Source organism: Octopus bimaculoides, chromosome 1, assembly GCF_046866305.1.
Source record: "Octopus bimaculoides isolate indiv1 chromosome 1, ASM4686630v1, whole genome shotgun sequence".
In the NCBI taxonomy this organism is placed as follows: domain Eukaryota; kingdom Metazoa; phylum Mollusca; class Cephalopoda; order Octopoda; family Octopodidae; genus Octopus; species Octopus bimaculoides.
The window spans coordinates 196,825,748-196,851,418 of NC_142928.1; the positions used below are offsets into that span (position 1 = coordinate 196,825,748).

General features: G+C 36.3%; 1 protein-coding gene across 1 annotated transcript in view; it reads left to right on the forward strand.

Moving 5' to 3' along the window:
* The window catches only part of LOC106874932 (ras-related protein Rap1), a 126,294-nt gene extending 105,280 nt beyond the window's left edge, over nucleotides 1–21,014 (forward strand). The window contains exon 2 of the mRNA XM_089365317.1: nucleotides 20,034–21,014. Coding sequence (XP_089221443.1) covers nucleotides 20,173–20,856 — 684 coding nt within the window. The 5' untranslated portion in view covers nucleotides 20,034–20,172 and the 3' untranslated portion in view covers nucleotides 20,857–21,014. The remainder of the gene's footprint in view (nucleotides 1–20,033) is intronic.
* Nucleotides 21,015–25,671: the final 4,657 nt, after the last annotated feature.

A 25,671-nucleotide genomic window follows, 5' to 3' on the forward strand; every position in this document is an offset into this window, starting at 1 on the left:
TTAATAAAAAGAGTAAAAACACCTGTATGTGTGTGTGTGCGTGTGTGTGTATGTGTAGGAGTGTGTGTGCGCGCGTATGTATCTGTATGTAAGTATATATATACACCATATATATATACATATACTTATATACACATCTATATCTCCACAAATGCAGACATTTACATATATCACATGCATAAATACATATACGAGTATATACGTGTGTGTGTGTGTGCGTGTGTGTGTGTGTGTGTGTCTGTATGTGTATGTATAGTCATAAATAAATAACAAAAACAACATGAATTTCGTAACATTCTTTGGTTTACAGTTGTTTCCGCTGCCAACAACCGTGCACCCAGCAGTGAGTGTTACTGTAACGTCTTTTAGCTTCATCAGAACTTTAACCTGAAGTGTTAATCGAACGGACGTGATTGCATAACTCCTGTTCTTTACCGCATATTCATAAATCACAATTATGTTCTGTGTTTATCTTTCCGTCCACATAGAAGTGCTGCGGTGTAGACGTGGCCCTTAGAAATATCGTGCGTGACAAATATATCGAATTTTAACAACTGGCAACTGGTCCGACATTGGCTGAGCAGATTAAACACAAGCACGCGCGCGCGCGTACGCACACACACACACACACACACACACACACACACACACACACACACACACACACTTCAATCACATCCATATTCACAAGTATAATGGACAAGGAAATAGAAACGCCCCAACACACCCAAAGCCCTACACGCTCTTATGTCACCTTTTTTTTCACATAACCACGTCTATCCGGAGCATGCGCACACAACAACCTCACACAAACGCGCGCGCGCTTCACACTTTCTGGGTCCTGAGGTGACATTTTAGGCTAATTTTGGCATGGAATCCCTGGTTACAATACAGGCACATAACAACCGAATCAGGACCCGGTGGGACTCTTGCTTCCCCTGCTGCCCTCCCCTCTTTAGCTTCTCTAGTCATATCACATTCACAGTACTGTACTCCAGAGTACACAACCCTTTACCACATTGAGAATTTAGTAAAATAACTTAGTTATCATTAAGCTAGTGTTTAAATTGTGATTAAGGTTTGGTGGAAGATTTTAATTCAAAACTTATGAAAACAAGACATTTGTACTACAGAGCCAGAGCCGGTTTCAGCTGGGTTGGTAACGAAAGGGTTAAACTTTGTTTTTATAGTCAGACCAGGTATTTTCGTAACCTTGTGATGAAGACTTCCAAAGGCAGAGCTGGCTTTGGCTCTCCTGGCGTTCACTTCATCATCAGTGTGAACACTCCGCACCTTCCAAGGTAGGTGAATCTCTCCTCAGTTTGACGAGGTGGATTTTTGACTGTGAAGAGTGGTTCAATGCAAGGTTTTCTGCAATCGAGATGCCACGTGACTCCGGTTTATATATATATATATATATATATATATATATATATATATATATATATATATATATATATCAATATATATATATATATATATATATATATATATATATATATATATATATATATATATATATATATATATATATATATATATATATATATATATCAAAATATATATATATATATATTTGTATGTATACTTGTGTGTCTATCTATGCGTGTAGTGTGTGTATGTGTGTCTACGTGTCTGTCTGTGTGTCCAATTTACTTTAATGTGTCATATTACAGATAAACCGCCCGTCCACAAATGACATTCTTATGGCTTCGATATTAAAAATGATTTCTTTGCATTTTCTTTCAATGATTTGCAATTGCGTTAGACAAACGCGCTACACACACACACACACACACACACAGGTAATTGATACATTAAAAGGGAGTTACATTCACACACATACTAACACAGACACACGATCTAACACACATACTTACGCGCATGCTAGCATACACAACCACATCATACTAGGCCTCATACGCCCACATATTCATACACTGCTCATACATAATTAAACACAACACACACACACAACAAACACACACACACATACACACACACACATACACACACACACAGATTCATATAATTACAAAATGTTCTCTCTCTGTCACACACACAGTCTCATACACTTTCACATACACATATATACACACATACCGACACACACTTATACACATATATAATATCAGCCACATAAACACACAGACACATATGCGTATATAGGTGCATACACATCCACACATGTATATATATATATATATATATATATATATATATATATATATATATATATATATATACATACATATATGTAGTTGGAATTTACAGAAAAACAAAAGACGATGACAGGTGTATAAACAGCAAACAGATGTATTAGTTTAACGCTCGTGAAGGTGAGAAAGTCTTTTACGTTTCGAGCCTACGCTCTTCAACAGAAAGGAACACGGGAAAATTAAGAGAGAGAATATATATATATATATACATATATATATATATATATATATATATATATATATATATATATATATATATATATATATATATATATATATATATATATATATATATATATATATATATATATATATATATATATATATATATATATATATATATATATATATATATATATATATATATATATATATATATATATATAGGTGCAGAAGTGGCTGTGTGGTAATTAGCTTGCTTACCAATCACATGGTTCCGGCTTCAGTCCCACTGCGTGGCACCTTCGGCAAGTGTCTTCTACTATAGCCATAAATTTTAGGGGAGGGTGGAGGTGAAATAGTGTGTTCGATAAATGATTCTAGAGAAATACTTTATTTATGGAACAGTGAGTTCTAAGGAGACACACATCCACGTGTGTATGTGTATGTGTGTGTGTGTGTGTGTGTGTCTGTGTGTGTGTATGAATGCGTCTGTGTGTACATGTCGTTATCTTTCATCTTTATATGGATGTGTGCGTGAGTATGTATTATTTTTGTATGTATGTATGTATGTATGTATGTGTGTGTGTATGTAAGTATATATGTGTGTGTATGTATGTATGTATGTATGTATGTATGTGTGTGTGTATGTATGTGTGTATGTATGTATGAATGTATGTATGTATATATGTTTATGATTATGTATGTATGTAACTTTGATAATTTTGATGTATGTTTATGTATGTGTGTTTGTGTTTGTGTTCGTCCATCGCTTGACAACCGTTGTTGACTTGTTCACGTTCCCTGTAACTTAGTAGTTAGGCAAAAAGAGACTGATAGAATAAAAGATAAGCTCTGGGACTGATTTATTCAGCAATACCAATACTAGCGCCCTTGAGGCTAATGTTCTCTGGGAACGCACAAAAGCCCTTTTCAGAGTTATTTACTTTGAATTGTTACTATCTCTCGTATCTGATTCGCCTGTTATTACGTAACATGCTTCATCATTTTAGCATACATTTCTTATTAATATTTCCTCCTAAGTTCTATATACTCTGGGAATGCATTAAAGCCCTTTTCGGGGCTACTTTCTTCTAAATTCTTACACTGTCGGGTAATTAATTTCATGTTATTACATAACTGACTTCACAATTTGTGTATTCATAACTTATTGGGAATTCCTAAAAACAAGATCCTGTGTAAGACAGTTCGGTATTCTCTGTAAATGCACAAAAACCGTTTTAAGGGTTACATACCTTGTATTGTTGTTATTGGATTAGCGAAACAATTATGAGAACGGAACCAAAGGATAAGTCCTGCTTTACCGGGATTTTACCCGGTACGTCAGCTAGTATATATATATATATATATATACATATATTGTATATGTTACGTGTGTATGCGTGTGTGTGTTTGCGCATGGCTTTGCGGTTAGAGTATTGGAGTCGCGATCGTGAGATCGTGGTTTCAATTCCTTGGCCGGGCGGTGCGTTGTACTCTTGAGCAAAACACTTCATCTCACGTAGCTCTGCGGTGACTTCGACACCTGACGCGTGGCACACTTGTGGACCAGTTCAGACAACACGTCGATTTGATGGAGAGAGTGAGCTAATGTGCGGCACATGCATTTGATCTCTGTAAACCAATCATTTGTGCAGATCGTTCGTCGTTATACGTCGTCTTCGACGGCAGAGTCCGTCATATATATATATATGTATATATATATATATATATATATATATATATATATATATATATATATATATATATATATATATATATATATATATATATATATATATATATATATACTGGAGTAAGCACATAAAATGTGCAACAATGTGGGAAAAATAGTACTCAAATACCAGAGGTAGAGTAATATGCTTTATTTAGACGGTCAGAATACAATTCGATTGATTAAATTTATGTTTGCAATGAAGGCAGAGAAATATAGGCTTAGAGACAAAGGTTAATGGAGTCTAGGAAAGGCAAAGGGACGGTAACTTCCTTCAGTCTTTAGAGTAACGATCGTTTGGCACAGAGTTATTTTGTTGACGTTCAGTCCCAGGATTTCGACCTTTTATTGAAAAATTCAAAGAAAGCATCTCGTCGACCGGTTGCTGCTGCTATTGTTGATGTTAATGCTGTTACATTACAAAGATTCCTCTTCATGCAACTAGAACAGGTCTGTTTTTCATCAGAATGTTTCAAAGAACTTTTGATACAATGGTTTTTCTGTTCTTTTTGCGACAGCGTTAGGAAATGGAAAATGTTGGCATTTATGTCTTTCACAAATGCAATGACGGCGTGAAGGAAGCGAAGAAAGTGAAGCAGTTAGTATTTAAAACCGAAACCTGGTCACGAATATGGTTCAATGAAAATATCTTCTTGTTTAATGAGGCTGACACTCGCTCAATGCTATCATTATGAAACCAATTTATATTCCAAAACATTGCCAAAAAGAAGATATTTTCACAGCCTGAATATTTAAAACTGAAATGGCGATAACAAAGTGCAATTCATGGAATCGAGTGACATGCGCATTGAAAGGGAAACCATTCTAGAAAATCTCAGAAACAGACGACATTCAAGGTTGAAGTGACGTCAGGAATACTTCATTCTACTGTATGAGAAATTAAAATTATTGCATCGACGATGCATTGTTGCAGCTGTTGCAAACGATTGCACTTGATGTGTAGAACATTGCTAAATACTTTGAATACTTATCTCATTTCACAGAGTCCGTAGGAAGGAATCTACAGCAAATTGGATACTATTATAGAGAATTTATTCCAATCCATCTTTTCCAGCCAGCTGCCATTATATAAACGATAACCTAACGAGGAGATCGTTCATTCTTCCTCCGGCTTCGACGTTCGCCACTTCTTCACCTACTTCCTGCTTCTTTCCTTCTATTCACATTCTTTTTTTCTCTTTTTGCATGTCCATTATAATTTCTCCCTTTCTCTCTTTCTCTCTCTCTCTCTCTCTCTGTCTCTCTCTGTCTCTCTCTGTCTCTCTCTCTATGTCTCACTCCCTCTCTTTGTCTCTCGGTCTGTATCTGTCTCTCTCTTTATATATATATACACACAAATTAGAAGTATATTAAGCAGCACTGATTAAAATAAAGTATTACATATGTGTGTGTGTGTGTGTGTGTGTGTGTGTGTGTGTGTGTGCTTATACTGTTTGTAGAAAAACATAAATTCGGAGAAGCACATTCTAAGATGATGTAGAGCAGTTAATATTATAATGTGGGAGGCCGGCCTCCCCCATTATAATATATTTCCTATGTGTTCATTTTGTTGTCCGTAAAAAAAAGTCCATTTTTTGACATCCTGTACCCGGATATGCATCTATATATAGATGTAGATGTAGGTATGTACATATATATATATATGCATATGCTCACATATCATTTGTATTATTATATAGATATATAATATGTAGATAAGGTTAGAAATCCAAGCTGTGACCTCTTGAATTGCATCGGCTTATTTCAGTATTTCTAATCTTTATGTAGATGTTATATTTGTGTGAGGCATACACAGGATTTGAAAATTCTAAGAAACATTTTTTTGCAAAGTAACTCTATATAAAAGCACAACACTAGAAAAATGTTTGTTATTATTTATTCCCCATTGCACTTTCATTTGCTAATGAAATATTATTTCATTTTCTGAATAAAAAATTTCTACTAGGAGATACCTTACACGCTTCACCTACATGTACAACTTTGTAGCTCCTATTAGCAAATGAAACGTGGGCAATGGGGAATAAATAATAAACATTTTGTCGACCACACAGCATAGTAGGGTCAGTTGGGCACCGTCTATCAGAAATACAGCACCAAGATACAATTAACTCCGCCAGAAATTTGGAAATGACAAGCTGTACTGCTTGGCATTCGTGCTGGAAGCTCCACTGTGAACATTTCAGAGTGTTTGGGTGTCAATCTAAGGACAGTGCAATCTTAAGACATGTACCGAGAGTGATAAGAATCAAACATTCAGTCAACACCATGGTGTTTGGAGTGGTCACTAGTGATGGCGACGTTATGCCTCCATTCATCTTCCCACACGGCCACAGACTCAACACGGTGGCCTACATCAAGTGCCTGGAAGAGGTAGTGCTGCCCTGGGTCAAGAGGGTGGCTGCTGGAAGACCCTATGTCTGGCAACAGGACTCTCCACCATGCCACACAAGCAGAAGAACCCAGTCATGGCTGTCAGACAATTTCTGCGACCACATCACCCCTAACATTTGGCCACCTAACTCTTCAGACTGCAACCCCCTGGATTATTATGTGTGGGGTGCAGTTGAGCGAGAGACCAACAAAACTCCTTGTAACACCAAAGATGAACTGAAGGCAAGGATTATGGCAGGATTCACCAACTTAAATAAGTCCAGAAGAGTTGCAGGGGATTCCGTAGTCCTCTGGAGGCCATGGCTGAAGCCAATGGCGATTTTACTGAATAAATTTACTCTTTAGTATTTCAAGATAATTTTATGTAATTTTGGTAAATATATCTGTTAAAATATATCTGTTAAAATGAGTATTATTTTCAATTCTGCGTAATATATATATATATGCATGTATGTGTGTATGTATGTATGTATATAGTTGAAATTTACAGATAAAACAAAAGACGAAGACAGGTGTATGAACAACAAACAGATGTATTAGTTTGACGCTCGAGAAAATGAAGATTGTTTATGTTTCGAGCCTACGCTCTTCAACAGAAAGGAATAAGAATGTTTGTGTGTGTGTGTGTGTGTGTGTGTGTGTGTGTGTAATTCATCTAATACTTTTGTTCTGAAACATAAGTATATTGAGTTCTACACCAGATTATTAGTCATGCAATGGCTAAGCGATATATGCATATATTTACACGCGCGCGCACACACACACACACACACACACACACACACACACACACACACACACACACACATACACACACATATATATATGTATATATATATATATATATATACATATATATATATATATATATATATATATATATAGTCTACACGTTTTTTTCGTTCTCGCTGTTTATTTTCTCTTATTCCTTTCTGTCGAAGAGCGGACATTTAATGAAGCACACTTTCCAATCTGACAGTATATAACACCTGTACACTGTAAATAGACACTATGCGTGGCACTCCGTCGGTTACGACGACGCGGGTTCCAGTTGATCCGATCAACGGAAGAGCCTGCTCGTGAAATTAACGTACGAGTGACTGAGCACTCCACAGACACGTGTACCCTTAACGTAGTTCTCGGGGAGATTCAGCGTGACACAGAGTGTGACAAAGCTGGCCCTTTCAAATACAGGTCCTTCTCATTTTTGTCAGCTGAGTGAACTGGAGCAATGTGAAATAGAGTGTCTTGTTCAAGGAGACAACGCGTCGCCGGTAATTGAACTCACGACCTTACGATTGTGAGCCAAATACCCTAACCACTAAGCCACGCACCTTCACTTATATATATATATATATATATATATATATATATATATATATAGACATATATACACTGTTATGTGGATACACACACACGGACATACACACACACGGACATACACACACACATACGTAGCGTTATTTGCCTCTGTTCGCAACTTTCTCACTTTGTATATTATCCTCCACATTTAGACTTTGTACACCCATCATCTCACTGATATCCTGTGTCATTGGCGCAACAAGGGGAATGGTGCCATGGAATTTAAAGTCCCTGAACTTCCAACGCGTTGAAACTGTGCCAAATCTAGTCTCCATGGCTGATGAGAGGATTTCCTTGCTTATTCGTCCTTTTTACGTCAATCGTTTCCATATTTCATTTTGATTTTACTTTAGATATTTACCGACGGTACATGGAGAAGAGGAAAGAGAGGGGAGGGAGAGGTAGAAAGAGAGAAAAACGTGTGTGTATATCTTACGTATATTTTGTGTGAAGCTATAGTAGAATTCCCATGCCTGAGTTCTCGCAGACTGCAATCGAGCTGGAACTGTGTGGCTGCGAAACGAATCTCTTAATTATACGGCTTGCCACATCCGCTCTCCAGTCTATTTTTCATTGGGAGTTACAGAAGATATTGTAATTAGAATTAAAGTTTTTAACTAAACAAGAAAATTAGTTTTTGGAAAATTAATTAATCATTCATTAAATTTCAGCATTTACAAATATTTTTTGAATTGAAAACTCCCTTTAACTGCTAGAAATAGCAGTCAAAGCACCGTCAAATGTTTCACTACATTAGATTATGTAAATTTTCTTTGTTTTAGCAAATCAGACACCGTTGCCTGCCGTCAGTGAAGTTGTTTAAAGAGTTCCAACAATGAACAGACGTCGTATGTGTGATATTTGGAAGAGAGAATAATGACGTTACTATTTATTCATCGATCACCTCCAGAAGATCGATGAGAAATCAATTGTTCTATTGAAACTTGTTTCTGAATTTGAATGGCGAGAATGCCATTTCCGCTGGATATCCACTACCAGCAGCAAGTCTACGCAAACACTACCACAAGCAGGGATTATCCACCCCGCCAAAACAACAACCAAAATTTTAAGGGCAGCTACGAAGAAATAAATTTATAGAGTGAGAGGGAGGGAAGGAGGGACACATGAAACAAGAGGGTATGCATATGCATAAGAAATACAAGTTATATATACATATATGTATATATATATATATATACATACGTTCAAACATACATACATACATACATACATACATACATACATACATACATACATACATACATAACCAGTAATTATTGGGTTTCTGGGATGTGCAATACACTGCCTAAATACCAATCTTGAGAAATTAGGTTTCTCAAAGCCAAGAAGAAGAAAGCTAATTGGAAGACTACAGATCCAATCCCTCACTGGAATTGTAAAAATCTGTAAAACTTGCAGCCCCTAAAACGTTTGTGGGATGCAGAATCAAAATTTGCACCCCTACTTACTTTTCTCAGGTTTAGAAAACAGAGAGTAAAAAGTGGTCTGTTAAAAGTACCTTGAATTAGATTTCTTCGCAAAGAATCAAGAACATAAATAAATAAAAATAAACATAACCGTAATTGTAAGAATTCTCGGCCTGGGTTTGCATCCCCGAAGCAAACTTCGTTCCCGAAGCAAACTCCGTTCCCGAACCAGTGCTTTATGGCGGAGTCGGATAAGAAGGAAATGTTTAAGACATGTTGTAATAATGAAACAACACTCTGAGGAGATCATGGCAGGATATCATTTGACAGGAAATTTCCTTCCTGGTGAGTTGACGGTGGTTTGGGAAAGTAAAATCCAGTGGATTTATGAAGGGAAACGTTTAGAATACATAGGTTTTATGGAATCGTGTAAGACACGAGGGTGACAATGTACAACACTTCAAGAAGAGAAAGGGTATTGTGGACGAACAGCTAGAACTTGGATGTCTCGGGTGGCTGGCATCAGACTTCAGAAACCTGAAGAGAGCAGGGATTGGTGGATTGGAGAAAGCAGCTGAATGATTCCGTTTCGTAGATACAGCTTACATCGTTTCAGTCATTAGACTGCGGCCATACTGTGGCACCGCTGCCTTGAAGAATGTCTCTGTCGAATGAATCGACCTTCCCCGACCCAAGGACTTATTTTTCAAGCCTGGTATTTATTCTATCAGTCTCTTTTGCGAAGGAAGTGGAGGACGACGGAGAAGACGGGGAGGAGGAGGAGGAGGAGGAAGAAGAAGAAGAAGAAGAAGAAGAAGAAGAAGAAGAAGAAGAAGAAGAAGAAGAAGAAGAAGAAGAAGAAGAAGAAGAAGAAGAAGAAGAAGTGTGATAAAGACAATGTAGACCAAAAGAACCTGGATTTTCCTTGGTGCCATCAAATGTTACTCAGCACCACAACAGGGGAGGAGAGATACTGCGGCAAGATGCTGAAATAATTATGGTCTTCGATTGACAACTGACGAAGAGAATGTCCTGCAACGTATGTGAGATATGTAACAGACGGGGTGGGCACGAATGGAGCTTAAATCAGGGCTGACCTGGTATTAAACAACCACAGCAAACACAAACACACACACACACTAACACATATAGACTCTCTCGCTCTCTCTCTCTCTCTCTCTCTCTCTCTCTCTCTCTCTCACACACACACACACACACACACACACACATATACATACAAAGTTACATGCACAATCACATACAAACACACGGTTTCACACAATTACAGAATAACACACACAATCATACGCACACACACACACAGAATCATGTTCACACAGCAACAGGCACCACCACCACCACCACCAACAACAACAACAACAACAACAACAACAACAACACCAATAAAGTTTATAATAAAACATGTCACCGAGATCTAATGACATTCTGACAGCCGTAGCAACTTCAGCTCCGACCAATTAACTCACCGGTTGCTAACCGAGTCCAGTCTCTCTAATTACCGTTGCTAAGTTAATATTATCTCATTTCGAAGCTAACTTCATATTCCATTTCGACAAACAATACTCGCCATTAATTCATCTCACAAATAGTTTGGCATTTTTTTTAAAATCATTTTTTTACATTTTACTTTTATTTTGCTCTGTTTCTATTTTTATTTTTTATACTTTTTCTGGTATTTATGTTCTTTGCTTTCCCTTTATCAGGATTCTTGTATTTTAGTATATGCGCGCGCCTGTATATTAAATGTGTGTTGATGGGTGTGGGTGTGTATTACATATTCATGAGTGTATATATATATATATATATATATATATATATACAAAATATGAGGTTTGGTTCACAGATGATCTAAACGATTAGGTACGCTAGGTAAGCGCTGTAATGGATTACCAGGGCTCCGAGGTTATAGTCGAGACGGTAGTTATGGAGCCATTGCAGATTTTCGATATAGCAGATATATAATTGTTAAAGAGGACAACAATCGTTAAGGTGAGGCAAACATCTCAAGTCAAATACGTTGTTATTATTATTATTATTATTATTATAATTATTATTATTATTATTATTATTATTATTATTATTATTATTCAAAGTCTTACAGCTGTTTCTGGGACATCCCCGAGTATGGGATATTCCGTCATCGGAGACAAATCGGGAAAATGAGAAGGGTGTATATTAATGAAATGGTGACATAGAGGACAGGATTAAAGTAATAAGACGAAGAAAGAGAAGAAAAAAGAAGCATAAAAGTTCACAGTTCAACTTTCTGATCATGTAGAAGGTGCAATCCTGCGTAACTCCATGTGGGTTAAAGTCCTGATATTGTAAACAACCAGAAAAAATACGCGAACACATCAACGTTCAATAACAGAATGGTAGCGGAGGTGGTAAAAAGAAAAGAAATTAAATAAATAGAAAGAGAGGTAGATAGAGTGAGGGGGAATTTAAGGATTGGCTTTATGGGTGAAGTAAGGTAACCAAGAAGATAAGAGAGAGGAGGATGAGGTAGAGGAAGATAACATAAAAAAATAAACAAAATAGAGCAAAATGAAATGAATTTAAAGAGAGTGGTAAGTGCCAGTGGTATTCTTCTAGTTTGTAGGGGTTGGGGAGGAAATCTAGTAGTAAATGCTTGTGTCCGTTCTGGCTAAGGTCAGTGGCTGTAGAGTTATTTTTAGCAATGGGGTTATGGGTGTGTAGGTAGTCAAGAATGGAGGAGATAGTTGAATGAGAAATTATTTATGGGTGAGAGTTAGAATTAGATATTAGGGGATTTATTGGGTTAAGGTTTTAAAATAAAGAATTAATACTTATCTTATAAAGTGATGGGGGTAATGTTGATAGAAGAGATATAGAGGGGTATGTGTTAATGATTTAATGATCATGGAGGTTTGTATGTGGGTGTTATTCGTGGGGGTGAACTTACATTTAGATCTATGAAAGAATTTAAAAGTGTGGAAGAATTTGTGTTTACATGTTGTGAAAGCTTCGTTGTGTCTATTAAGCAATTGTGGTGAGTTATGGGTTAAAATTTTGAGGGATTCTTTTAAGCAGAGTCCACAAATGGTGTGCTGGCCCTGTTATGGGATACCAGAGTCTATTATAACCCAGGAAAGTCTATATTATATTTTTCTATTAATTAGAAGCTGTACGTAGCTGCTTAGGGAATTCCTATTCTCTTTATATTTAAACGAGTTTAAATGTGCATAATATCTCTATTTAAGATTGTGGTAGATCCAATGTAGTAACTACTGGAGTTATTTACTATGTTGTGAACGGTGCATTGGTATACGACGTTGAATCTTCTGCATTGGGCTTGCAGCGGGCAGTCTATCCCGGATCTGCAGCTGCAGTTATCAATTTTACGATGGTTGACTGGAAAGAGAGATGAGGCAGTGCTGGTAGAGGCTGGAGTGGTATGAGGTGAATCGATCGTGATATTGCTGTTATTATTGCTGTCGTTTCTAGTATTGATATCAACGCCAGCGTTACCATTATCATTATTATCGTCATATATATGCATGTATGTATGTATGTATGTATGTATGCATGCATGTATGTAAGTACGACTTTTCTTTGAGTTTATTTAAGTTCTCAAAGAGAGTTCAAACCAGTTGCTAACAAAGCAACAAGACATTTTCAGTTAAGAGAATTCCCGGTGTTTGTGAATATGTGGTTGAGTTGCTGTGTTGGTTGAGCTGTCGAGGCATACACCCAGGTGTGTTCATCTATTCGTCTAAAGCATCTCAGATGGAGAATCTTTAGGATGTCTTACAAAACTTCACTGTACCACTAATAGATCGGATATGGAGAAGCAGCGCCAGTTTCTTTTACCCTTTCTTTGAACAATCTAGTATTTCTAGGTTTTTATGTTAATTTGTGAGTACATTGCTTGATGCATCTATGGTGTTAGGTACAAATGGGAATTTGTAGTCAGAGTACAAGAGCTGTAAGATCCATATTCTTTCACCGTAAGTGTTCTCTTTCTTCGAGATGATTTATGGTACATTCACAACCACTGGGCAGTTGATCTCTACAACAGCATATGGCTTTTGTTCTTTGTCCTCTACAACAATATGGAGCCTGTTATATTTGTTCCGAATTACTGTTTTGGTTGGAAATTTCTCACCAATATTCCTTGTTTTTAAAGGCGCGAATACATTCTCCTTCTGACATGGCTTTGATGTATACGTCAAGGCAATCTCTTCTGCGGAGAGCATTGTAAATATTATCTGCAACTACGTCACGCCTCGGGGCAAGTAGTATCTTCTAGGCAGCTGCTGATGATGTGGATGACTTCTTCTACACTGATAAAGAATAGCCAACCTTTTCTGTCACAACGTAGGAGTTTTGTGGTATCTTTGTTTCTCTTGTTTATCATGTATGTATGTATATTATATTATCTGCTAAGGTTTTAAAATAGGCGCAGGTGTGGCTGTGTGGTAAGTAGCTTGCTTACCAACCACATGGTTCCGGGTTCAGTCCCACTGCGTGGCACCTTGGGCAAGTGTCTTCTACTGTAGCCTCGGGCCGACCAAAGCCTTGTGAGTGGATTTGGTAGACGGAAACTGAAAGAAGCACATCGTATATATATGTATATGTATATACATGTGTGTGTGTTTGTGTGTCTGTGTTTGTCCCCCCAATATCGCTTGACAACCGATGCTGGTGTGTTTATGTCCCCGTCACTTAGCGGTTCGGTAAAAGAGACGGATAGAATAAGTACTAGGCTTACAAGGAATAAGTCCTGGGATCGATTTCCTTGATTAAAGGCGGTGCTCCAGCATGGCCGCAGTGAAATGACTGAAACAAGTAAAAGAGTAAAAGAGTAAAAGAGTAAAAGAGTAAATGAGTATATGAATGTCTGTACGTATGCATGCATGTTTTCATGTGTGTGGGGTGTGTATGTGTGTGTGTGTATTTTAATTTCAGAGTAAATTTTCGCCGCTCACCGATTTGGTCGCAAAGTTATGAAGAAAACTGTCTCGTTTTAACCATCATCCTTGAAGCCTCAAAATGGTCTTGCAGACATTTACAGCCCCAGTTATTATGATCATTTGTAGCGTATGAATTAAGAACTTGCGTTCTCACCTCAAGATCTCGAGTTCAGCCATATTTTGCTCCAGGCGGGTTTGGTGTGTATTGCTTCAATAATAATAGGTATGAAGCTGAAAACGTGTCCTGGGTACTCGTTATCAATGCTCCAAGATGTCTTCTGTCTCTTCTTTATGTTTCTATCCACATTCGTGTCCAGACGGCAGCTGATTTCCACAGCAGAAGATATCTTCATGTGATCCCACACGATAATATCTGATCGGTTGTGTTTTAACTTGGTGGCTGTTTTAATTCTTAAGTTCCACCAATGCCTTTTCGACTCATTGGTCTCAACAGAGTCAACTTCGTCTGTTGGTGTTTTCTTTTTTATATATGTATATTTATATATGCATGCATTTATGCATGTATTTATGTATGTATGTACGCATGTATGTATGTATCTATACATGCATGCATGTATGTATGTATACATGCATGCATGCATGTATGTATGTATGTATGTGTGTATGTATGAATGCATGCATGTACGTATGTATTTATGTAAGTATGTATATACGTAAGTATGAATGTACGTATGTATGTATGAGCGCATGCATTCATGCATACATGTATTGTATATGTATGTATGTATTTATGCATGTATGCATGTATGTGTGTGCAGTAATCCCTCGCCATATTGCGGTTTTTATTTAAGCTTACGCCGATTCCCCTGCGGTGTTGTTTTGCATTTATAACAAGATAAATATATACAAGTTGTAAAAATAGTTTTTAAAATACAGTACAGTACTCTTTCTATTTCACGGATTTTCCCCTATCGTGGGCGGTAGGGATTTGGAACGTAACACCCGCGATAGTCGAGGTATTACTGTATGTTCTCTTCTATTTTTGACTGTCTAAATTCTTCCTCTGAAGACGGAACTGGTTTTCTAACAAAGATACAAAGCTTCAGATGATATTTGTAATGTGCGAGTTAGTTGGTTGACTTCTTTTTCTGAAAAGCCCAGCTTATTCAGATTGTCAGTTTACACACCAAACTAAATGTACCAATTATTATTGGTATAAATGTGAATTAATAACCTGGATATAGAAACTGGAGGTTTCGAAACAGTTGTCCATAGTCATTGTCTTTCTCTTCGATTTTCGAAGAGATTTCCACATCAGCAGGGCAGCTGAGTTCTATGACAACGCGTGCTTTTCCTTGCTTGTCCCAAATAACAATATCCGGCTTGTTATGCTTACATTTGACAGAAATTTTGATAGGAATGTTCCACCAGTATTCCTTGTGTTGACGTTTATGTATATATTGAATATTATGCATATGTTATCGATATTTATTCCAGGACAGTCTTTTTTCCGAATATAAGTACATGTGTGTGTGTGTGTGTGTGTGTGTGTGTGTGTACATACAAAGATACATATATAGCTACTTGTGTGTGTGTATATATATATATATATATATATATATATATATATACGAATATTGTGGCGCATATATGGATATATACTTAGATGTGGGAATGTTTGTATGTGTATATGTATATATTGATGCATGTGTATATAGATAGATAGATAGATAGATAGATAGATACATACATACATACATACATAGAAAGGTTGGTAGGTAGATAGATAAAAATGCGTTTATATACATACATATGCATATACATAGTGATAAGTCTATATATATTTGCACATCGATACTCTAAATTATATATATGATTATTGAGCTTCGATGTTTTTCTCTCATGGAATCAGGTATTATGGTCGTAAATCTATTTAATATCCTCACAACAACAACAACAACACTCAGTATTGTTTAGTTATCTGTCTTATTGCTATTTTCCAATAAGTCATCGATCAGGCAACGAGGTTCACATGGCTTTTCCTATTCCAGATCGATTGGTGAAATGAAATTAAGGCGACACACTACAACAACAACAACAACAACAACACTGATTGTTTCCTTTTTTCCCGCCATTTTCTAAAGAAATCTTCAAATGCCCCCCCCCCCCCCGTCCCCCTCAGTGTCTCGCAACCTGGAAGCAATCAATTCGTCAATGCGAAGTGATTATTCTATGACATGTATTTATACGCACTCTGAATAAAACTTGTCTTCTTTCCCAGTTTTACGCCATCTTTCTTCGACTTAGCATAATTAGATTATCCCCCACATGTCCCACTCTAAAATCTCTTAGAGGACAACGGCTTCATCCGACCTAAGGCACGATAATCCTTCGTTAAAAACGACGGTGAAACCCTGAAGTGGGATGTCCCTGGTGAGCACTTCACAGTTTCGCAGCAGATTCCTGCTTCAACACTTTGATTCTTTTAACCTCTTCTTCTAAAGTTCTTTCATTCATCGCCCTTCAGCCAATGATAATTGTTTTTTTTTTTAAAGGGGGGATTTCCAACGGTTTACGTTCTAGTTTCAAATCTCACCGAGGTCCACTTCACTTTCATCGTTTTGAGGTCGATATAAATGAAATAGGTCAACCACAGGAGGCGACGCTGTCCACTAAACCTCTACGACCCCCCCCCCCCCATACACACACACACTGCAGTCCTCGTGCCTATAATAGAAACGATGATCACCATCATCATCATCATCACCATCATCATCATTATCATAAATCATCATCACCACCACCACCATCATCATCATCATCATCATCATCATCATCATCATCATCATCATTATTATTATTATTATTATTATTATTGAGAAAGCAGCACGTCATCAAAGTGACGCTCGTGTACAAACATACCCACCATGACCACTCGTCTGATACTAAACACCTTAATGTTTCCAATGGTGAATTATCCAAACCCCAAAGAATTCCTCTCAACACATGGCTATGATGCTCCCCAACTACTTCTGCTCGTGATCAGAGATGCACATAACGTCAGCCACCAAGGGACATGCTCAACTGGTTAAGGTCAAACAACTGACAAGCAAATCTGTGGTATTGAGCAGAATATTAGCTGTAATCCCCATCTTTTATACCAGGACAAAAACAACGGACATAATAATGCTTCCAATCAATTAAGATCAGAAGCCATAAGTGCCACTACCTGGTACTGCATCAGGGTAATGATAGCACTTCCAATCAGTTAAAATCAGAAACCATGACAGCCTGGTTCGCTAATGCATGCTAATTTAGTTAGGAAGTATTTTGTCTTTGATGACAACAAGTCTCCTCAAATCACAAGAATCTTTTTTTAGGATTCTTACAAAATAGAGGATGGTACTTTTCTGCATGTTGACAACGCGCGTTTCAATTCGAATTTCTTTCACTCCTTTTCGTAGTCTTTTGGTTGTTGTGCTGAGTACACCTGTTACTACAGGGACAATTGTCATCTTAGTTTTCTATAATCTCTTTATCTCTCTGCCTAGGTCCTAATGTTTCTCATTTTTTTTCCCATTTCTTTAGTATCAACTCTGCTATCATAGGGAATTGCAAAGTCTATGATATTGCACTGTTGATTTTCTCTTCTATAATCACATCTGGTTTTCCTGCCTCAATACCATGGTCAGTCTTTGTAGCAAACTCTTACAACATTTCGTTATTCTCATTTTCTATCAAAGTCTCTGGTTCGAATTCATACTATTTTTCTGTTGTTTTCAAGCCACACACTCGACTAACATCCTAATGCACTCTTTTGTCAATACACTCATGTCAGTTTGTCTATTCTTTTTGTGCACTCACAAAAACGTGACTGATACTCTCGTCTCCTTCCCTACAGATTCTACATTTGCTATCTGACTGAGTTTTGCCAATTTTTGCTTTGATTAGATTTCTTCTAAGAGCTTGTTCCTAAGTGACTGTAATTAACGTTTCTGTTTCACGTTTCAAGTTCCCATCCATCAATCAAAGCCAGCAAATGGAAAGCAGTAATTAAGGTAGATGATGAATATGCCCCGGAATAATCATTTAAAGATGTTTTTGTTACATGTTATTATTGTTTTTGTTGAATAAAAATTTGTTGAAAAAAGCCGCAATAATTATGCACCAACCCAACATATATATATATATATATATATATATATATATATATATATATATATATATATATATATATCATTTGAAGTGGTGATAAACATTTTATATATATATATATATATTATTTGAAGTGGCGATAAAAATTTTATATATATATATATATATATATATATATATATATATATATATATATATATATATATATATACAGGGTGGGTAAAAAGTAAGTAGGCATTAAAAATTGGTAATAAAATCCATATTCCTTTTACAAATTTATTGAAACAAATGATAAATGTTCTTTATTACATGGGAAAATGAAAGTAAATCTTTATATTTCAACGTAAGCACCGGTGGTGTCAGTCAGTTTCCTCGAATGGCCAGGGATGAAATGAACAACCTTCTGAAGGACGTCGTCTGAGATATCATTGCAAACCTCCTGAATCCGTCTCTCCAGGTCCTCCAGTGTGGCATGTTCTGTCTTGTACACCTCTTTTGCGTGACCCCACAGGTAAAAATCACGTAGAGTGAGATCTGGACTTCTTGGAGGCCATTCAGGAGGTCCGCGTCGTCCCATCCAACGTCCTGGAAAATGTTAGTCTAACCACGCATGTATGGTAAGAGCAAAATGGCGTGGTGCACCATCCTGCATGAATATCAGGTTACCAATGTGATCCCAGCCAGACATCGTGGGCCACACGCAATTTTCGAGCATCTGAAGATAGCGGTCCGTATTCATGGTGTCACGCAGAAGATATGGACCGAAGACTCTTGTTGGTGTCATTCTCTCAACCGTCATGTTTGGATCCTTATCACATGACTCCCAGTAATGGCAGTTGTGACGATTGATGAAACCACCAACACGGAATACAGCCTCGTCACTCCAGAGGATGTTTTCAAACAATTCAAGTCAATCTTCATCCCAACCTAGTATGAACTCTCCATATTCCATTCTACGGTCACAGTCTTCAGGTTTTAGCTCCTGCACGTAATGGGGTTTCCACGGACGAAAGTTCAATTCTTTATGCAACACCGTACGTGTATTGTGTATATCTTGTTAGTCCACTTCCACGAGCTGCTTCACGTGTTGATTTTTGCGGGCTGCGATTAAACATTTCCTGCACTGTTGCCACGATCTCCACTGATTGGGATGTGGTAGGACGGCCACTTCTTGCATCATTCACAGAGTCCGTGGTCATCAGCTTTACGTGACAACTTTTTATTGTCTCCGGACGTAGTGTTGCATGCTTACCATTCTATGCATGCCACCATCTCTGAACCAAAGCAATGGAATTCCACACTTCATAGCGTGCTGTTATCTTAGCTCACTCCCGAACAATCAAACCACCGGACATCTGGAAAATAAGAAGTAAGACAATAAGACAAGAAAATAAAAAATCCCCATTAGTCTTGTCTGTTTAAAAAACGTTTTTGTCATGACTTCAGTGCTACTAAAAATTCTATAAGCAATTTCTAATGTCTACTTTACTTTCCACTCACCCTGTATATATTTTTTATATTATATTTTTTACATTATAATTTTCATATTTTCCATGTGATTCTACACGACCTTTTCCATGTAATTCTATTTTGCATGATAGTTTTTGAATATATTTTAATTTTTGAATTTTTTTTTATATTGCAGGGAATGAACCTGTGAAAAGTATTCTACATTGGAACTGGGCTCTGACCGCGATCTGTTAATCAAGAATCCAACATTAAATAATATTGAACAGTATTTATAACAACACAGATTCCAGGATATTTCTTTATACCGTACCAAAATGCCAAATCCTGCATTGATAGCCCATCGTCGTGGAAGTTTACAACTGTCGTGCCATGAGAGCGATGCTGCCGATTATCGAGTGGTGGTCATGGGAGCGGCTCGTGTTGGCAAAACGTGTATCGTTTCACAATTTCTTCATGACAAATATCTTACAGATTACCATGAAACAGTGGAAGAACTTCACAGAGGAGAATTTGTCATGGACGGAACTAGGATTATCCTCGACATTCTTGATACATCCGGTGCTTACCAATTTCCTGCAATGCGTAAATTAGCTATCTCTACCAGTGATGCTTTTGTGTTGGTGTTCTCTGTAGACTGTGAGAAATCTTTCGAAGAAATGAAAGCGATGCGTGACCAGATATTGGAAGAGCGAGAAACGTGTGATTTACCGATTGTTATTGTGGGCAATAAATCTGACGTTGAAGTGAAAACTCGAATAATTGAGAAAGAAACTGCTGAAGCTTTGGTTGCTGTAGAATGGGGACATGGTTATGTAGAAACTTCTGCCAAAGAAAAAGTGAATATTGAAGATATATTTAAAGAATTGGTTTATCAAGCGAAAGTTCAGCAATTTCGACGGATGCCTGCATTCCGTCGAGGGCGAAAATCGATGCCAGAAATATCAATAATGACTACTCACACGAAAAGGAAGAAACGCAATAGCTGCAATATTTCTTGAATGAAAACAGAGAAGAGACGGAGGTATTGAACCCAGACAGCTCAGTAACTAGCAATCGAACAATCAAGCGCCAAAGCAACTCAGCAACTAAACAAACAATCGAAATATTACAAAAAACAAATAAAATGATCACTTAGAAATCAAAAAGAAAAAGAAAATTTTTTAAAAAAATTAAATTAAAAATAATTGCAAAAAAAACCCTGGTAAACCGTAGAAAAGAATTCAACACTGCATGGATAGGTGAAGCCATAAAACCATAAATGTACTACTGTCGGATATAAGCACTGTTGTGTATGTAGCACTGTTTATATATACATATATATATATATATATATATATACAGGAAGAGAGAGAGAGAGAGAGAGAGAGAGAGAGAGAGAGAGAGAGAGAGAGAGAGGACTGTTACTTATCACATTGCGTCGATAACTAAACGGATTTTCGAAACGACAATACAGGAGTCGATGCTTATCTGTGTAATCTTTCTTTCTTACTTCCCCTTTTCCTCCGAAGCCATTGTCACATAATGATGTGATGTTCTACAGATTATCTTAGTTTTCAAGGCGCTAAGCGGCTGAAATATATTCTCCGCCGCCGCCACCACCATCACTATCACCACCACCATCAGTGCAAACGTAATCAGCGGATTACTGCAGTGTTATCTTCACCAGACAATAATTATCAAGAACTCCTGTATGAAGAATAGATAGATAGATAGATAGATAGATAGATAGATAGATAGATAGATAGATTGTGATTACACTTTCTAAATATGATCATTCGCGTTTCATTGGTCTTTCACAGAAACTCTGTAGAACAACATTTTGCATTTCCCTTGAAGACATTTTTAAAGACAAAAAAAATGCTACAATGTTGTAATTTATTGCGTTGTGATTTATTTCTAAACATCGGTAGATGATAGTTGTTCATTGATCTGATTGTATTGAACTCTAAATTCTGATTTGATTAATTGTCATACACTCCAATACTCGCATACACACACTCACATATGCATGCATACATACACACATATAACCATCTGGGTACCATATATAACGTATATACGCTATTGACAGGCATAAAGTTGTGGTTTTTGTCTGAGAAAAAAATCTCTTCATGGACATATTGTACTAAAAACAATAATATATCTTAGCGAAGCAAACATTCTCTCAACAGTGACTCAAGGGAACGCAAGATGTGATTCGTCTCCTTCAATATAGAGGAGACAGTGAATTCATTATTCACTGATATTGCGGAAAGCTTGCCGGGCTGAAATATACTCAGTGTACATGATGGCGTATATACGTTAGGTTGGTACACAGATAGCTATTTACATTTTATGCGATTTAAATTGCTGAATGCATACATACATATATACATATATAAGTATATATATGTTTGGGTGTGTGTGTGTGTGTACACACATACATACATACATACATACATAATACATACATAATACATAATAATAATACATACATGCATACGTTCATACATACATACATACATGCATGCATACATACACATAAATACGCAGTTGTATATAAAGGTGTAAGTGCATGTGTATATGTGTGTGTGTGTTTCGTTGAGTGAGTGTATGTGTTTGAGAGGAAGATAGAGAGAGAGAGAGAGAAAGACAGAGAGAGAGAAAGAGAGAGAGAGAAAGATATTATTACAATAACAGAAACTACACAAATCCAAAAATACTCCAAGAACGTGATTCTACTTAAAATGGCTGTTATATATATTTCTGTGTTTTACAAACTTTACCCAGATATTATAGACCTCTGTCTCAACCAGCCCTTTCTTTTTTTATCATTGTCACTGTGTATTTTTCACATTATCAACCAAATACTATTTTTTCTATCTATATATGCAATATTATAACAAACTCCTTTCGGTAATATTCTTGAAAAATACGAAAGAAAGGAACTACGCCAAAGTAATATTCCTGCATTTGTTTCATTTTATCATTTATCTTTCTACTTATAGCATTGTAAGATGTATACCCATTGTTGTTTGTGTAGGTGTACAATTATTTCGTATGTGTATGTGTGTGTGAATGGATGTAGTTTTTTGCTAATATGTTAGCAATGTGTGTGTGTGTGTGTGTGTAGGTATGTATGTATACTTTGCCAACTTTCTCTGGATGAAGGAAGCCGGACTTATTGTAATATCTCTCTGGGACTATTTACTGGTTGCATAGCCAAAATCTTTTGCATATTCCATCTGCAAATTATAAACATTACGATTATTACGTAACTCCGAGGTTCCTGAAACAGCTGTCGAGTTATATATTCTCTTCATAGTATTCTGTATTCTTTATGCTCTATGTAAATATATTTGTATATATATATATATATATATATATATATATATATATATATATATATATATATATATATAAACATATGTGTGTGTGTGTGTTTTGTCTTTGAATGTATGTAGATATATGTGTTTATGTGTGAGTGTGTATATATATATGTATAGATATAAATATGCGTGTGTGTTTTATGTATATATATATATATATATATATATGTTTGTTCTATTTTCTCTCACTGTTTATTCCCGTGTTCCTTTCTGTCGAAGAGCGTAGGCTCGAAACGTAAAAGAGTTTCTCACTTCCCGAGCGTTAAACTAATACATCTGTTTGTTGTTTACACACCCGTCTTCGTCTTTTGTTTCTTTTTTGTAAATTCTCACTGTGTATGTGTGTGTATGTATATATGTATATATATATATATGTATATATGTATATATAAGTCAAGCCTAATTGCGTTCATCTGCATCATTACTTAAATATATATATATATATATAACTGACGTACATTGAATTGTATTGAGGTGCGCTCATGTGTAAACGGATATTTCTTATATATTCATGTTGTATTCTAACGAGGGTGGAATATTAATTGGTAGCCTGTTCTTATCAAAACTGGGGTGGGATAGGATCAGGATTCCCTTACACGTCGTAGACACGCGACGAGTTTGGAAATATGTAAATATTGGATTCGTCTTTAGTTTTAGAATTTCGGAAAACGGAAAATGCACCTAAAAACTACATGAGTGCGTGTGTATATATGTGTGTGAGTGTGTGTTCGTGTATGTATATGTATGCATGTGTATGTAGTGTGTTGCGTGTGGAGGAGTTGTAATGTAAAGTGATGTACACGCAAGGATATACGCGCAAAATACGATACGAGATGCAAATGTAAATATATTTTAACATAAATATTAATACGTGCTATTTATTATGTTACATCTACAAATAGAGAGATAGATAGATGTATATATATATATATATATATATATATATATATATATATATATATATATATATATATATATATATATATACACATATATATATATACGTATGTGTGTGTGTATGTGTGTGTGCGTGTGTGCATGTGTGTAATTGTTAGATCCAAGCATTTAGGTGTATAACGTTAGTAAACTTTGAGTTCATACCATGGTTGGTATAAGAAAACAATTGTCAGGAACAATAATAATTTATTGACGTCGGAGGTTGTAGGCTTTTCACATATCGAAGTTCGATAAGCTGGAAAAAGCATTTTTATAGTTCATGGTTAGTAACTAGAGTTGCTATGGATGCGAATAAAAATCCAAACTGAGGGAATAGAGCAGGTAAAATCCAGCTACGTATGTTTCCTGGCTACCAGATTCACGGAAGTGATGATTACTCAACGAGAGGATTCCTTGACGACAATGTAATTTTCATATAACTAAGGTATATTCGGCCTGGTGAGTAGCTAGTGGAGCACTCCTCGTTGAGTAGATATTACCTCTGATAATTTGCAAGCTAGGAAACATATGTATTTTACCTGCTCCATTGTCTCAATTTATATATACATATATGCATACATGTAAATTAGATTACATTAATTTTAGCTTTACTTTAGATTATTGAGCACTCTGTGTCTACTTGATAAATATATATCAAAAGATATACTGAGAAGTGTGTGTGTGTGTGTGTGTGTGTGTGTGTGTGTGTGTGTGTGTGTGTGTGTGTGTGTGTGTGTGTGTGTGTGTGTGTGTGTGTGTGTGTGGATAGGGAACAGTTTTGCTTTGAAACCTGTTATATTTAGAAATGACTATGTTCTAGTCCCGTCTTTTTTATTAAAGATTTCTTCAAATTTCCCTGTTCGTCTTTTATGCTGGATTTGAAACAATGACATATTTTATTCTGATGTTTGTGATTGTATTTGTTAATGGCGTGTTATCAGCGCCATCTGTACTATGTCACAACGGGTTCTGGGAATAATTTTATAACTGGTACAAATATATGCATGAGAATACATTTGTTAAATAATATACACAGAGTATACGTATCAGAACACATTCATTAAAAATTACATACACAGTATATCGATGCGAATACATTTGTAAATAACATTAAACACAGTGTACAGATGAGAAGAACGTATTTGTTTATGATACATATGCAGTATATGGGTGTGAGTACATATGTAAATAATACATTCACATTATATGGGTGAAAACACATTTGCTAATGATATATACACAGTATATAGTTGAAAATATATTCGTTAAGGATCTATACACAGTCTTTACATGAAAATACTTTTGTTTGTAATGCATGCATACACAGTATATGGCTGAAGACACATTTGTTAATAATACATTCCCTGTACACGGATGAGAATACATTTGTTAATAATACATTACACAGTGTATGGGTGAGAACACATTCGTTGATAATACATACATAGAACATGGATGAAACTATATGAAACTATTATTATGGTTGTTTTTGTTGTTGTTGCTGTTGTG